Source organism: Amblyomma mixtum, chromosome 1 (genome assembly GCF_055824585.1).
Source record: "Amblyomma mixtum isolate Tamu chromosome 1, ASM5582458v1, whole genome shotgun sequence".
NCBI classification, from domain to species: domain Eukaryota; kingdom Metazoa; phylum Arthropoda; class Arachnida; order Ixodida; family Ixodidae; genus Amblyomma; species Amblyomma mixtum.
This window is the reverse complement of record NC_143012.1, coordinates 132,952,290-132,968,975: the sequence shown is the minus strand read 5'-3', so window position 1 is coordinate 132,968,975 and position 16,686 is coordinate 132,952,290. Positions and strand designations below refer to the sequence as shown.

General features: G+C 48.4%; 1 protein-coding gene across 1 annotated transcript in view; it reads right to left on the bottom strand.

Annotated features, from left to right (window-relative positions):
- LOC149367631 (DENN domain-containing protein 2D-like) overlaps positions 1 to 16,686 on the bottom strand; it is a 174,956-nt gene that overhangs the window by 41,731 nt on the left and 116,539 nt on the right. Inside the window, exon 11 of the mRNA XM_089575130.1 lies at positions 4,039 to 4,145. Coding sequence (XP_089431256.1) covers positions 4,039 to 4,145 — 107 coding nt within the window. The remainder of the gene's footprint in view (positions 1 to 4,038; positions 4,146 to 16,686) is intronic.

The window sequence follows — 16,686 nt, the reverse complement described above, 5'->3', positions numbered from 1 at the left end:
CGTCCCAGCGGACCCTGGTTGAAAAAACAGATAAGCGGGGAGCGGCGCTCCCCTCACCTCCTCCCCGCGCTGCTTTCCGGTGGGTAGCGCGCAGGGCCTGCGCGCCGCCTCGCCTTCGTGTCCTGTCAGCTGACCGAGGATGAAATAATTGAAGTGACAGGCGCTGACAACGACGACGATTTACGATTGTGAGCAGTTGCACCAAATGCCGAAGTGCACGGTGAAAGAAGCCGCAGAAGCCTTGTCCGTGCGGGAGGACTTCTGTGAACAAATCCCTGACGGCGCGTGTGCCGCGGAGCACCTGGCGGCTGTTAGAGCTATCGTAGTCGCTCAAATTCGCTCGAAAAAGCAGACGGTGATTACAGATTTCCTTGCCAACTAAAGGTATACGTCCTGTTGCGGCAAACATTGTTTTTTGTTGTTCATTCGATAATTCGACATTCGGATAATTCGACAATTTTTCGCGGTCCTGTCAGTGTCGAATTAACGAGCTTTTACTGTATAATGTATAAACACATGTAAGGGCCGCACTTTTTTTTCCAGATTCCAGGGCAAATTTTCGGGGTGCGGCCCATACACACAATGTTCGGAAAAAAATTTTTTTTAAGCAAAAACACAACAATCACGGAATAAGTGACATTTATTCTAGATTCAATCATCATTCGCCGAGTCGTCCGAATCTAAGCTGGAGCTGCACTCTGGTGCATGCTCATCCCACAAGAAGTCGCGCAGCATGTCCGTTGTTCCGCACTTCCATCACATAACATCATCATCATCAGCAGCCTGACTACACCCACTGCAGGGCAAAGGCCTCTTTCATGTCTCTCCAATTGACCCTGTCCTTCGCCAGTTGCCGCCACTGCATCCCCGCAAACTTCTTAATCTCATCCGCCCACCTACCTTTCCGCCGCCCCCTGCTACGGTTGCCTTCTCTTGGAATCCACTCCGTTACCCTTAAGGACCAGCGGTTATCTTGCCTTCGCATTACATGCCCTGCCCAGGCCCATTTCTTCCTCTTGATTTCAACTAGGATGTCATTAACCCGCGTTTGTTCCCTCACCCACTCCGCCCTCTTCCGATCTCTTAACGTTACACCTATCATTTTTCTGTCCATAGCTCGCTGCGTTGTCCTTAACTTAAGCTGAACCCTATTTGTTAGCCTCCACGTTTCTGCCCCATAGGTGAGTACCGGTAGGATGCAGCTGTTGCATACTTTTCTCTTGGGGGATATTGGCAAACTGCCATTCATGACCTGAGAGAACCTGCCATATGCTCTCCACCCCATTCTTATTCTATTTATTTCCCTCTCATGATCCAGATCTGCGGTCACCACCTGCCCTAAGTAGACATATTCTCTTACTACTTCCAGCACCTCGCTACCAATTGCGAACTGCTGTTCCCAATCTGTTGAACATTACTTTGTTTATTTGTTTATCACAGTACCCCCAGCGCCGTGAGGCATTACAGTGGGGGGGAAGACGACTCAAACACAGTCGAAAAAGCAGGAAATGCAGATAAAAAGAAGATAGGCAAGCAACTGAATTTACAATCAAACAAGCAGACAGGTAACACTTTTACAATCATTGAAGAAACAAGGGCTTAATTACAATACATATTTCGCAGTGAGGAAAAAAAACATCAGTGGAGGTAATGGTAGCAATATCATGTGGGAGTTTATTCCATTCTCGAATTGTTTCGTTTTCTGCATGTTAATTCTTAGCCCCACCGTTCTGCTCTGCCTGTCTAACTGATTGATCATGCTTTGCAGTTCTTGTCCGGAGTGGCTTAGCAAGGCAATGTCATCAGCAAATTGCAAATTACTCAGGTATTCTCCATTAACTGTTATCCCCAACTCTTCCCATTTAAGCCCCCTGAATACCTCCTGTAAGCAGGCGGTCAATAGCATTTGCGAGATCGTGTCTCCCTGCCTGACAACTTTCCTTATTAGAATTTTATTGCTGAAGTTATGGAGGACTATAGTAGCTGTGCAATCGTTATAAATATCTTCCAATATTTTCCCATAACACTCTTCTACACCCCGATTCTGCAATGCCTGCACGATGGCCGAGGTTTCTACTGAGTCAAATGCTTTCTCGTAATCAATGAAGGCTATATATAGGGGTTGGTCATATTATGCGCATTTGTCTATCACCTGATAGTGTGAATGTGGTCTATTGTCAAGCATCCTTTACGAAAGCCTGCCTGATCATTTGGTTGATTGAAGTCTAAGGTTGTCCTGATTACCCAACTAAGTACCTCAGGGGCAATTGACAGTAAGCTGATCGGTCTGTAAATTTTCAAGTCCTTGACATGTCCTTTCTTATGAATTAAGACAACGTTACCGTTCTTCCAAGCTTCTGGTACTGTCGAGGTTACAAGGCATTGCACATACAGGGTGTAGTCGAAGGTTCGACGGCATACCGTCTGGTCAGGAATCATGGTTTGATGAGATTCACTGGTCACTGTCCATGGTCAAACACAAATTACACTACAGCTCCCTTGTTCACCCTTGCTCACATACAGGGTGGCTAGTTTTTCTAGCACAATCCCTCCTCCGTCCTTCAACAAATCTGCTGTTACCTGATCCCCACCAGCTGCTTTCCCTCTTTGCATTGCTCCTAAGGCTTTCTTTACTTCCTCCTTCGTTACTGGCGGAATGTCCCATTGCTGTGCTCGACTGCCCCTCTCAGTAACTTGATGATTACATTCGCTACTGTATAGATTTATGTAGAACTCTTCGGCTAATTCAACTATCTTATTGCTGATGACATTGCCCTGTTTGTCTCATAACGTACACATCTGGTTTTTACCTATGCCTAGTTTTCTCCTCACCGCTTACAGGCTACCTCCTCAGTTCTTTAGAGCATGATCGATTCTCTCCATATTAAACTTCCTACCTTGCACCTATTTATAGCTTTGACAGCACTGCCAGTTGTGTTCTGTTAGTGTGGTTAGATGCTCTCATGCTTTGGCATTTCTGAATCAGATCTTTCGTCTCCTGAGATAACTCGCCAGTATCCTGTCGAACCAACGTACTGCCTACTTCTATTGCACAATCTGTAATGTAATGACAGCTGTGAGATTATTGATGACTGCTTGAATTTTAACGTCGTTGTCGTCCTCAGTTAAAGCCAAATATCTGTTCACCAACAATATCCTGAATTCCTCTACTTTCCTTCTAACCGCTAAGTTGTTATTGGACTTCCACTTCACTAGTTTCTTCCATTCCTTCTAGTCTAGGCTAATCTGAGACCTCACCACCCTGTGGTCGCTACAACCCATATTTTCGAGGACCTGCACACCCTGCACTGTGCCAGGGTGAGCACGTAATGGCTAATAGGCAGACCTGGATAGATTCCAAATCATGATGGTGTGCATTAGATGGTTTGGGAATCATCACTGTTGGTGCAACAGCCCAATTCAGCATTTTTCAACAGAAGACGTTATGATTATAAAATTATGAAACATATTTCCGAATCTCTATACCCACTGGTAATGTTAACATGGTATGCCTAAGAATTCAAAACAGTAAAAGAAATTTGATTCCTTCAAATATTTCCCCTTCAAGAGTGGCGCCACAGCTTAAGCCATCCCCTGAGCAATTTCCTGCAAATGTGTGTAAACACACTGCGGATGCTGAAGTACAATAAACTGACCCAGACCAACACCTCGGTGTTTTCAGAATTTTTGGTGGTCCCCTGAGTGGCTCCTGTAAGGAGGTTTTACTGCCATGTTCGCCATCTGTCGCAGAATAACAGCTGTTACTGCAGCACCTTTCCTCCCAAGAGAGAGAGAAAATGAGTGCTGCACTCAATCGTGTAACAATGGCTGCACCTCTACCCTGTGAGGCCACTGTGGATACCTACGTTCCCAAAGCACAGTGCCTGCACAAAGACAGAGGAGAAAAAATACTCCAGACAAGGGCCCCCTTTTATGGGCTTATGCCCAAGCAGAGAGCCCTGGAGGTGGTGTTTCCCATTTAAACGCATTCGACCGGCAGGGAAGAAGAAGAGGCACAAGTAGCAGAGCGCCACCCACGTGCTGTCGTCCGAGACCAGGATGATCCTCCGCTCGAGGATGAGGGAGGACACAATCCGCATGAGCACAGGCGGCTCCAGGGCTCCCAGCAGGGGTGTCAGCCGCGCCTGCAAGAAGCAGGGAGGGGGGGGGGGGGGGGGGGGGCTGTCACAGCAGCTGGCACAATGCAGAGAAAACACCATGCTTTCATTCTGGAGGCACCCATTAAACACTTTTCAGGACACAGTCCCAATCTATGGTCAGGGGCAGCGCCATGTAAGACTTACAGGGCACAGGCCATAAAAGGAGACTGTCTCCTAGGCTTCTATAGGCTTCCAGAACAAATATTTCATTAGGCTTTGAGCTGAAAACAAGTTAAACTGACAATATACTCACAGTGCAGCCCCACAGTCCTTACTTGGCACGCTTTTTTGTCACTAAGCCAAGTTTGTAATGAATGTAAAGACGAAGACGAACATTCTGTGCAGCGGCGGCAGTGCCATCGCTGCGCGTGCTTTGGGCTCGCTTTGGCTGACCGCAGACTGTTGCCGCCCTGCTCCTTTAATAAGGTCCCAGTGCCTTTAATAAACCCCCGTCTTACATTTGGTGGAGTCGTCGGGTAACAATATCGACTCTGGAGCTCCGTAACCGCACTCTCCCAACACCTGCTATGCCTGTGAACACCCAAAATCAAGCCGTGCAAGCAGGCCCACCACCTGTCATCTGTGCCGGCTCCCTTCGCCAGCGGGACCCGGCTGTCTTCAGCGGAACAGATGAACACGACGTGGAAGATTGGATCACGTCTTACGAATGTGTGAGCCTCTATAACAAATGGGACGACGAGACTAAGCTCAACAATGTCATTTTTTATCTTACCGGTGTCGCCAATTTATGGTACCGCAACCATGAAGGGGACGTTGGAACTTGGTCGGCCTTCAAGACGAAGTTCCCCGAAGTGTTTGGTCGCCCAGTTGTCAGACAACTCCGCGCCGAACAGCGCTTGCGTGAACGGTCACAGCAGGTCGGCGAAAGCTTCAGTAGCTACATAGAAGATGTAATCACCCTCTGCAACAGAGTGAATGTCAGCATGCCGGAAGCTGACAAAATAGAACAGATCTTGAAAGGCATTGATGATGACGCCTTTAAGATGCTGCTGGCACGGGACTTGCGCACCGTTTCAGAAGTCATCACGTTGTGCCAGAACTCGAGGAACTGCGTAAGCAGAGGGTCCTGATTCGTCAGCACTCAACTCAGGCAGAGTCACTTGCCGGACTGACACCCGCAGCTGATAACTCCTCTCTGCTGCAGCAAGTCAAAGACTTTGTGCGTGAGGAGGTGGCCCGTCAGCTTTCTCTTGTGCCTAGCCCTCAGGGGTCGCCACCATATTTGGCCCCGGCTCTCCAACATGCTATTCGCGAGCAGGTTGCTGAGGCGCTTCCGTCCGCCCATTCACCATCACATGTCGCTGCTCCACTGACGTACGCTGACGCCTCCCCAAGACCTGTCGCCACCCCTCTGAGTTATGCCAACGTCGTCCCAAGACCTGTCGCCCATCCACTGACTTACGCCGAGGTCGTTGCTCAAACTCAGCCGCCTACGTACCCTACAGTGTCAGTGCCCGTACCAGCGCTGGCACCTTATATGCGCCCTCTCCACGAGACCGAGATCCCTGGCGCATGACGGATAACCCGCCTATTTGCTACACTTGCGGATTGCCTGGGCACATAGCCTGCTATTGTCGTCGCCGTCTCCCAGTCTCGGCACCGCCGGTCGGGTACTGGCCTCCAGCGCGTCAGTACTCTGCGTCTGCTGAGCCCCGTCCGTCGACTCGTCCGTTCTCCCCGACCGCTCACCACTTACTGATCGCCATTCCCCTTCGCCGCGACACCGCTCCATCTCTCCGATGTGTTGTCGTCCTAATAATTCTCAAGAGGAAAACTAGATGCCGCAGTTCCTGAGGCAAGAACTGCGTCCCCGTCGAGCTACCAAAGGCCTCAGCTGTCACCTGCGAACCTTATTGATGTTTCGGTCGAGGGAATTTCTGTCATGGCCCTTGTCGACACTGGCGCCGCAATTTCAGTAATAGACGCACAACTTTGTCGCCGCTTGAAGAAAGTTAAGACGCCAATTACCGGTCTCTCCCTGCGCACGGCCAGCGCTCAGTACATCAAGCCGTCAGCAGCTTGCACAGCACGAGTTTTGATTCAGGACGTCCTATATACGATCGAGTTCGTCGTCCTGCCGTTTTGTTCCCACGATGTTATTTTGGGCTGGGATTTCCTGTCTCGTCATGCTGCGGTCATAGATTGCGCTCGCGCTGAAGTCGGATTCTCTGCCTTGCCCCAATGGCTGCTGGACGCTGTTCTCTCGTCGCCATGTATTAAAGCCCTCGTCGCCGAAGACATCGACCTGCCTCCGTGCTCTTCCATCCTTGTGCGCCTCTGTTGTGACCCTCTCCGTGATGACACTGCACTTTTCACGCTCGCTCATGCTTTTCTCCGCCGGAAGTGTCTTCCCCTGCCTTACGCCGTACTGACTATTTCTGCTGGCCTATCCGTACCTGCCCCAGTGCTTTTTGCGCCGTGGCGAATGTGTCGGCAGTGTCCAACCCATCGCGTCTATTATAACCCATGAGGAGACTGACGAAGCATCGCACATCAATCTCACTGCGCTCAGCCCACCATCTTCTACGCCCACTCCTTCCTCTACACAAGTTTCTCCGCTCCATCGACGCAGATCTTCCTCCGCCGCAGCGCATGCAGCTTCTCCACTTGCTCCACCAGTTCAGCGCCTCCTTCAACTGCCATCACAGCTCCCTCGGCCAAACCTCGACTGTCACACATCGCATCGCACAGGTGCCCACGCTCCTCTACGGCAGCGCCCCTATCGTGTGTCGACAACCGAGCGCCAAGTCATTGAAGATCAAGTCGACCAAATGCTCAAGAGCAGCGCCATCCAGCCCTCAAGCAGTCCTTGGGCTTCACCAGTTGTGCTTGTCAAAAAGAAAGACGGCTCCATCCGTTTCTGTGTAGACTACCGCCGCCTTAACAAGATCACGCGCAAGGACGTATATCTCCTGCCACGCATCGATGATGCGCTAGACTGCTTGCAAGGTGCCGAAATATTTTCTTCTTTAGATTTACGCTCCGGGTACTAGCAGGTACCCATGGAAGAGGCCGATCGCCCCAAAACAGCCTTTGTAACCCCTGACGGCCTATGCCTTTCGGCCTTTGTAATGCTCCTGCCACCTTTGAGCTGATGATGGATACCATTCTGCGCGGGCTGAAGTGGAAGACCTGCCTCTGTTACCTCGACGACATCGTCGTGTTTTCGCCGGACTTTGACACTCACCTCTCCCGACTGAAGCACGTTTTGACCTGCCTCTCTGACGCCGGCCTTCAGCTCAACTTAAAGAAGTGTCATTTTGCCGCCCGCCAACTTACCATTTTAGGCCATGTTGTCTCTAAGGACGGTGTCCGTCCAGACCCGGCTAAACTTTGTGCTGTGGCTGCGTTTCCTCGACCTACTTCTATCAAAGATCTGCGCAGCTTCCTGGGGCTGTGCTCCTACTTCCGTAGGTTTATACGCAACTTTGCCTCAATTGCTGCGCCTTTGACACAACTTCTGTCTGGCAGTTCCGATCTTTCTCAGTGGTCCCAAGTTTGTGACGACGCCTTCGATTCTTTGCGCCGTATCCTCACCGCACCGCCGATACTACGCCATTTCGACCCAAACGCACCTACCGAGGTCCATACTGACGCCAGTGGGGTAGGCATCGGCGCCGTACTCGCACAACGTAAATCTGGCTTCATCGAATACGTCGTTGCCTATGCCAGCCGCACGATAACAAAGGCTGAATCTAACTACTCGGTCACTGAAAAAGACTGTCTGGCGATAGTTTGAGCCCTTACCAAGTTCCGCCCTTACCTCTACGGCCGCCCGTTTGAAGTCGTGACCGACCACCATGCGCTATGCTGGCTTTCCTCTCTGAAAGATCCATCCGGTCGCCTCGCGAAGTGGGCCCTTCGCCTCCAGGAGTACGATATCTGCGTCGTGTATCGTACTGGCCGCAAACATCAAGGCGCCGATGCTCTATCCCGCTGCCCACTTCCCGCCAATATTTCCAGCCTTTCCGCCTTCGACGCCTCCTCACTGATGCTCCACATCAGCGCCATGCCTTCCTCGCAGCGTGCCGACCCATGGATCTCTTCTCTTATTGACTTCCTCACCAACCCTACGGCTGCTTCGCCTTCGCGCGCTTTTCGCCGCCATGCTTCCCATTTCTCAATACGTGATAACCTCCTTTATCGCCGCACAGCTCAGACGGCCGCAAGTGGTTGCTAGTTATTCCCCGTCACCTTCGCTCGGAAGTCTGCGCCCATTTTCACGCTGACCCGGAGTGTGGTCATGTCGGAGTGTTCAAGACCTACGATCGCATCCGACTACGATATTATTGGCGTGGCATGTACGCATTCATCCGCAAATACGTGCGATCATGCCTTACCTGTCAATGTCGCAAGTCGCAAGCCACCTCCTCATCGTTCTGCTGGAGAATTGCAGCCGCTACCTTGCCCGCCACGCCCATTTGACCGCGTCGGCATTGGCTTATACGGTTCCCTCCCGTACACTTCGGCCGGCAACCGTTGGGCTATCGTCGCGGTTGACCATTTGACAAGGTATGCTGAAACCGCAGCCCTTCCAGCTGCCACAGCCTCAGAGGTGGCCTCGTTTATTTTAAACCGATTCATCCTTTGTCACAGCGCCCCTTGCGAACTGCTGAGCGACAGAGGCCGCGCCTTTCTGTCGGATGTTGTGAAAGCACTGCTCACCAAGTGCAATATAATTCATCGAACCACCTCCGCATATCATCCGCAAACCAGCGGTCTCACCGAGCGCTTTAGTCGTACCCTCGGTGACATGTTGTCTATGTATGTCTCTTCAGATCAGTCAAACTGGGATCTTGTCCTTCCGTATGTAACCTACGCGTACAATACCGCAACGCAGTCCACTACCGGCTTTTCTCCTTTCTTTCTCCTCTACAGCCGTCACCGTTCTGCTACCATCGACACCATTCTCCCGTACCAACCCGATGCTTCCGAGTATACACCTCTATCTGAAGCCGCCCGGCACGCCGAAGACTGTCCCCGCATCGCCCGTGCTCTCACGACTGACACCCAGTGCAGAGAGAAACCCCGCCACGACCTCAGCCAAACAACACCACACTTCGCCAACGGCTCCCTTGTGTGGCTCTGGATTCTGACGAATACTCCGGGCTTGTCATTGAAATTTCTTGCCAAGTACCATGGCCCATACCGCGTACTGGAGCGCACATCTCCAGTTAATTACACTGTAGAACCTCTCAACCCATCTTCTGATCGCCGCCGCCGTGGACGCGAGACTGTTCACGTCCAGCGCCTCAAGCCCTTCTAGGACCCAGCCGTCCTGCCTGCGCCCTGAGTCGCCAGGTTGGCTCCTTTTCTCCCCGGGGGCAATTGTGTAAAGACGAAGACGAACATTCTGTGCAGCGGCGGCAGTGCCATCGCTGCGCGTGCTTTAGGCTCGCTTTGGCTGACCGCAGACTGTTGCCGCCCTGCTCCTTTAATAAGGTCCCAGTGCCTTTAATAAACCCCCATCTTACATGAATAACAAGTTGTAGAGAACTGGCTCAACTGCTGCAACAAGTGTGAAACTTTACGACGGACCTTGGAAGCCCTTCGCCACACAAGCAAACTTACCACTGCACTGCACGACCATTCGAAGGTGAACACTGACAACAGGTACGAGGAAAGCGAGTTTATATAAGGTTACATATAACTAATTATCCCAAAGCACACAGGTACTCCAAATATACTGACCAGTTATAAAAGAGTTATAAAATATTCCACACTCATCGATCTTCCACCATGGCGAGGGAGTGACAGCCACAGGTGTGTTTGCATTGTCACACAGTTGTTCTTCAGAAACACCACTCAACCTGACAGAGGCGACATCACTGCTTTCACAGGAGAGCTGCGTTATCCATGCGTGCAATGCACGGAAACGCTGCACCCACATGCCTGCACTTGCCTGCACACTTTCGCAACATTAAAGAGCAAAGCGCATGCAGCTCCCATCTCCACAGCATGAACCTTGGGCACTTAAGGCCGTCACGTGCTGTGAATGCGAAAGGCCTTTACCTGTGTAATGTAGTAAATGCCGTAAGCGCCTTTACCTGGAAGGTGTTTACCTTGAAAGCCTTCCCCCTAAAGGTTTTTACCATCAGGCCTTTAACCCTGAAGTCCTTCACCATAAGCACCTTTATCACTGCCACTGACATTACCGACCCTCATAATTTAATAATGCCCTTTATCATTCCAAAACTACTGCTATCACTAACTATCCCTATCACTAACTGCTACTATCTCGTCTAATGTCTTTGCTTCATTGCCTATAATTACTGAGGGGTGTGCGAATATTCGAAAATCTCGAATAGCAAATGGAATATCTTTCTATTCAACTATTCAAACAAATGAAATGGTGTATTTTCAAAATTATTCGAAACGGATCAAATACGCTACCAACTTTTTTAATAACTTTCGAATAATGGCAGGAGGTTCGAGTGAATGTTCCAAAAACGGCGCGCCATCCCTCCATGACGGAGATGAAGGGTTCAGTGCCACTGTGGGATGGTGTGGCAAGACTCGGGCAGGAGAACACTGCCTCAAAGCTTACATGTCTCCTTTCCAGTGCCAATTTTTAATGGGTGCAAAGTTTCCTCGCCTTTTCTGGGCTCGAGAAAAGTGCCTCTGACCAAACCAAGCACGTGGCAATTTCCCTACAACTTGGTGGTCTAATATAGTTACTTTCTGTTGCGACCTGTCAGTGGAGATTAGTGCTCTAACTTTACAACTTTTAAACTTATGGCACTGTGCAGCAGTGCTACAACTGTCGCTAGACTATTTTGCACCACTGCTTGTTTAGTACAAATATTTGCACAAGCACCGAACAGTAGTAATATTTGATTTGTGATCGATTCACATTGTTTCTGATTGGCTATATTAATGTTTACTATTTTGCTTATCTTTAACGTTGTCTTTGATTGACTTTATAATTTGTTTACTGCTTTGCTTTGCCTAGATTTCTTTCTTTTTTTTCTCTCTCCATTCTTTGCCTTTTCTTATGTATGACCGTCGGACACTTGTATCCCCCCTCGCCCTATGTAATGTCCCCACGGGATTAAGGGTTAATAAATGATGATGATGATGATGATGTTTCAGACCAAGCACTATTTGGTTCTTACTGGATTTGGTTCTCAGCTACACTAGTCGCATTCAATCCTGTTGGGATAAAGTGATACTAGCACAACCCTAATACTCATTACTCTCTTATGGGCTTGCTGAGGGCATGCGATGTGACGAGGTTTAGGCACCCCTTTCCTTGGCCAATGCTGCCAGGTTTCGTTGCTGAATGCATTAACAATGAAACCAGCAAGCAGGAAACGCAGCCACAGTTGCCCAGTAAATGCTCACACCAGGTGCACTTGAGTTCAGTTCACCTTTATTTTTTCAACATTTTCACAATGCTGAGGCCTGGGAACCGGCAACAGGAAACAGTGATGGCAGTACAAAAAAGAATTCTATACAAGATATCTATTGCTGTCTTTGAAAAAAGAGCCACATTTTATCGTGAATTGACAAAAATAAGAGGTGAAGTAAATGTATCAAAAGATATCAAGACCTTTTGACAAAAACGACAACTGCACACAAAAGGTTAAACTAACGTGTATGTTTTTATTGCACGCATTACCATTTTATGCCAGAAACAGCAGACACAGGTCACTCCAGAAACAATGAACGCGAAATTTTGCGTGGTATTAGACCGTTAATAAAACTAGATAGATTGAGCTTATTTAGCAACACTGCCACTGTATAGCTTAATCACTGCAGAAGGTAATTAGTTCAGTGGTGTGGAATCAACCATTTTGCAGGGGCACGTTTTAGAAATACTGCAGCGTAACTTTGCACCTGAGAGTGTCAATAGGAATTCGTTATACTTTTCACTAGGAAAGTAAAAGTGGTAGAGGAGACTTGGTAGCTATAAAGAGACTGGATATTGATAACATGGTGCTAACGAAATAGCTCGACTGAAGGATGTAGTAACGGTACACCCTTTAAGCAACGCATGGCTTTCCTTTCTAACGCACAAGTGTACTGACATTTTTTTTTGGTAGTCATCCCCCATACTAGTATACAATAGGTAAGGTGTGAAGGGAAGAGGGCGTGGTAAACCTGTAGTCTAACAAGGACCGGAAGGAGATCACGCGTTCGAAATTAGGCACCTACAGCAGATGAGAGTTTTTTATCCATTCGCTCAACATGACTGCCCCATGTCATCCGACTGGAGAATACGACACCTAGTATTTCATGCTGTTTCACGAGATCTATTTCATGAGGTCCTAATTTTAGCTCATGATTACAGTTCAAGTGTTTATCTTCAGGGGCAATCAAAATTACTTTTGTTTTTTTATGTTTGTTTCGGACAATTTCAGTAGTTTTGACAATGCATTATTCACCATTTTAAACAAATCTACTTCATTAGTTCAGCTAAAGAATAAGCTTATATCATCCGCATATAATATGGCATATATTGATGGCACTATATCCGCATATATTGATGGCACTACCATCAATAGACATAAGATCATTTACATAGACACTAAATAAAACCGGCCCAAGAATACTACCCTGTGGAACACCAGATGAAATCTGCTGGAAAGTGGAATAGTAGTCAATAATGTCAACACACTGGGATCAGCCGATTAGGTACGACTGCAAAATAGTATTTGTTAGCCCATGGACGCCGTAACGGTCTAGCTTATTAGGGAGGGTTGTGTGACATATTGAATCAAAGGCTTTACTGAAGTGAATATATATTCCCAGTGTATATTTATTAGCTTCAATGTTTTTTATGACGATTTCCTTTTGCAGCACAAGGGCAGATTCCGCTGACCTATCCCTTATGAAAACCATGCTGACTTTCTGATAAGATATTGTGTTTAGTAAAAAAGCCATCCAGATGGGTGAGCATAATCTTCTCAAGGCCCTTTGAGAAGACTAGAATTATAGATACTGGTCTCTAATTGCTTACACTGTTCCTGTTTCCTCCCTTGTATATATAGAAATCTTGCATCATTAGGAAAAGTTCCAGTTGCTAGCAAAACATTGAATGTATGCACCAAGTACGGACATAGAAGGTCAAGAACATGTCTTGTACGTTTAATCTGAATGCTGTCAGTGTCAAGGGCTTCCCCATTCTTCAGGCTTAGAAACGTGTCAAAAACTTCAAATCCATCTGTGGGTTTTAAAAACATGGTCTCAGGAAAGTCTTTCTGTGGGCAGCACAAGCGCTTACTTGGAGACGAGTCTTTTTCTGGTCTGGCAGCAAAGTGGGCGTTAAAGCAGTCAGATAATGCAGATCCAGAAACTGGTTCACCATCAACGATGATCTCAAAGGGCGGTTAGGGCACTTTCCAAGCTCATCACTGATGATTCGCCAAGTTCAGTCTGGTTGACCCATAGACATGCCACTGAGGAAGTGTTGGCAACAGTGTGCTTTTGCATTTCTCAGTTTGGCCGTAATCTTGTTGCTAAGTAATGCTGCCAACATAAACAGATCCTTGCTTCTCAAAGATGCACCGTACAGTTTGTTCTTCTGACGAATTAACTGCATGTGTTCAGGATGGATCCAAGGTTTTCGTGCATGCCTGTGAAGCTTAAAGGGATACTGCATTAAATTTTAGGTGGTCTAATTTTGCACTGCAATGAATGCTAGCGTTCCTTAGTCGACAGAAACCGCATCGTTTTTTTTGCGCAAAGCCAGCGTGGACAACACGGTTGCTGCGCGCCATGTGGGGGACGCATGGCGAGTGCCGCCACTCGAGTCCGGAGTCGTCTGAGCTTGAATTTGACCCACGCAGCTGCCAGACCAGTGAAGGGTGCCAAAGTATTCTTCCGCTAAAGGTTGTTACAGTACCGACGCGTGGGAAGCGACATGTGATGCCTTCCCAAAAGATGCTAAGCTCTGAAGAATGGATCCATGTGGCGCAGCTATCTATAGATTCTTCACAACTTCACCAGCACTGTGACGAGGAACAAAGACAGAGAAGGGACAAGCGCCACTAACAACTGAAAGTTCATTTGAAAAAACACACAGGTTAATATCCTCTCAAATAACAACCAGAAGCGCCTGCGCTTGCTGCGAAAAAAGCACACATAAGAAAGTCGGGAATCCAGATATGAAATCTCACACTCATGGATGGATACAGAAGGCGTGCTAACGCACGTGTCGCTGCTCTTGTGAATGTGATAGCCTTCACACAACTCCTTCTTTTGTGTGCTTTTTTTGCGGGAAGCGCAGGCGCATTGGGTTGCCATTCGAGAGCATATAGCCAGTGTGTTTTTTCAAATAAACTTTCAGTTGTCAGTAGCGCTTGTCCCTGTCCTTCCTTCTCTGTCTTTGTTGCTCGTCGCAGCACTGGTGAAGTTGTGAAGATCTACCAACTAGCTCAGATCACGGTTTAGCTATCCATAGCATTCGCGACAAACCTTCTAGGTCCAAGTTTTTAACGCGGCAATTTGCGACTGAGGCATATATCTTTCTCTGCTGCAAATCCTCACCATGCCACTGAAACGACAGTGCCTCACACCTGACGCTTTGCCGTACATAACGCCATGTACACCTGTGAGGGAGCCCCACAGGAGGAGGCGGTTGTTGATACGGCGGCAATGGCAGTCGATCAGCACAAGCGCTACATTGTCGTCTTCCAGGTCTGCCGTGCGCCACCTCGCAATACTAGGTCACAGGATTCCCTAGAACTGCAAGCATGACAGCTGTGCTTTAGCAAAAAAGGGGACCTAAACTACACAAAAATTACAGACAACTCAGCACTACTCTTATGCCTTAGGAAGCATAAGAGGGTTCTCACACAGCCTCCACCCTCGCCATTCGATGGTGTTCTACGTCACATCAGCGGTAACTCAGGACGTGCTACGTCTGCCGCTTAAGAGCGTGGGTGGCGCTGGTGAACACTCTCAAGGTTAAGTTATTTGTAAACATAAATACCCCCGAAAAGCAGAAGGTTTGACAGCCGTCGCCGTAGCTCAGCGGTAGAGCACCGAACGCGTAATTCGGAGGTCGTGGGTTCGGATCCCACCGGCGGCATGTGGTTGTTTTTTCTTCTGCTTTTCTAATCAATTAGCTTTAAACCATAACATATTCAGTAATATTATAAATTGATCAACACCACAAAATAAAAAAAAAATGAATTAAAAATCCCCTGTGCCCCTTGGTTTCTGTGGCTGTTGGCTTCTCTCACAAAAATTACAGGTAACTTATACAGAACGCAGTTTACCTAAAAAAAATCTGCACTCTGGAGCACATATTAGTGCACATAATTACAGAGAATATGAAGGCCAGAAACGTGGCAGCATTTCTTACAGGTGTACTTTCCTTGTCAAGAGACAGTTCGCATATGATTTCACCGGTTCCAGTTTTTTCGTTGATTCAAACAACCTCCGACAGAAAATTATCTCTGATGCAACGTGGAAAAGAAATACACATTATAAACCCTTTCATCTCCCTTATTCCGAATTTGTAGTACATTCACTAAACAACCTGCCGGCCGGCAATATATATCGTTGTGGACTAGATAGAAGACGACAAAGTGGACAGTGGCGTGGCTCGGAGTACTCGCGCTAGGCCCATCTCCATTAAATCATTCCATCCATCATGTACTGCTGTATTCATTGGCTTGCCGTCATGTGACATTTCGTGTCAGCTGCTGGGGAATTATCGCCATCCTGGTCCTGGAGCTTCGGCCGTGCAGCGTCTGCCGTGGTCGTCGGCTTTGTGTTCCTGGTCCGCACCACCCGGTCGTGGCCCCGGACCAGAACTGACCTTGACATTTGCCCCGTCCCCCGACTCAACCACAAGACACGACAAACTAACCCAGACCCTATGACCTGACCGATCCAAGACACACAGCCCCCTGCCATGCTGTTTGGTGCGCCCCTCGGCCATTGGCTCATGGTGACCTGGGGCCCGGCAGCTTCCAGGACCAGCACTCATCCAATAATCTCTTCCATCGTGATGGCAAGCCCTCCATCTTCTCTGTGTTCATCCCTCCTGTCACGTCCATCGTTTCATCGTCACTTCCGTTCTTCCAGTTCGCGCAATCAGGACGATCGCTAAGTTGCCCCGGGTAGTGTCACAGACTAGAAGACGACAAAGTGGGCAGTGGCGCAGAACAGAGTACTTGCGCTAGGCCCACCTCCACTAAATCATTCCATCCATCATGCAGTCCTGTCTTCATCACCTTGCCGTCACATAACAATATGTACAGAGTCGATCACACTTGTCTAGAGCGCTGGAAAGGTGCCATTTGGGGGGAATAGAGGAAAATTATGAAGCAGGTATTGACTTTTCGTTGATAATGCTTGCGCTGGAGAGCAGCTGAATAGAGACATGAAAGCACAGGCACCTGACCCCTAGCAAAGCAGCTGCGAAAGGATTTCAGTTCATTTGCTGCGCAGCACACCGTCCGAGCACTCTAGGCAAGTGCAATCGACTCTTTATGCTTGAATGGGCACAAAAATAAATATATCATGTAATAGTGTTCACATGCAAGCATGT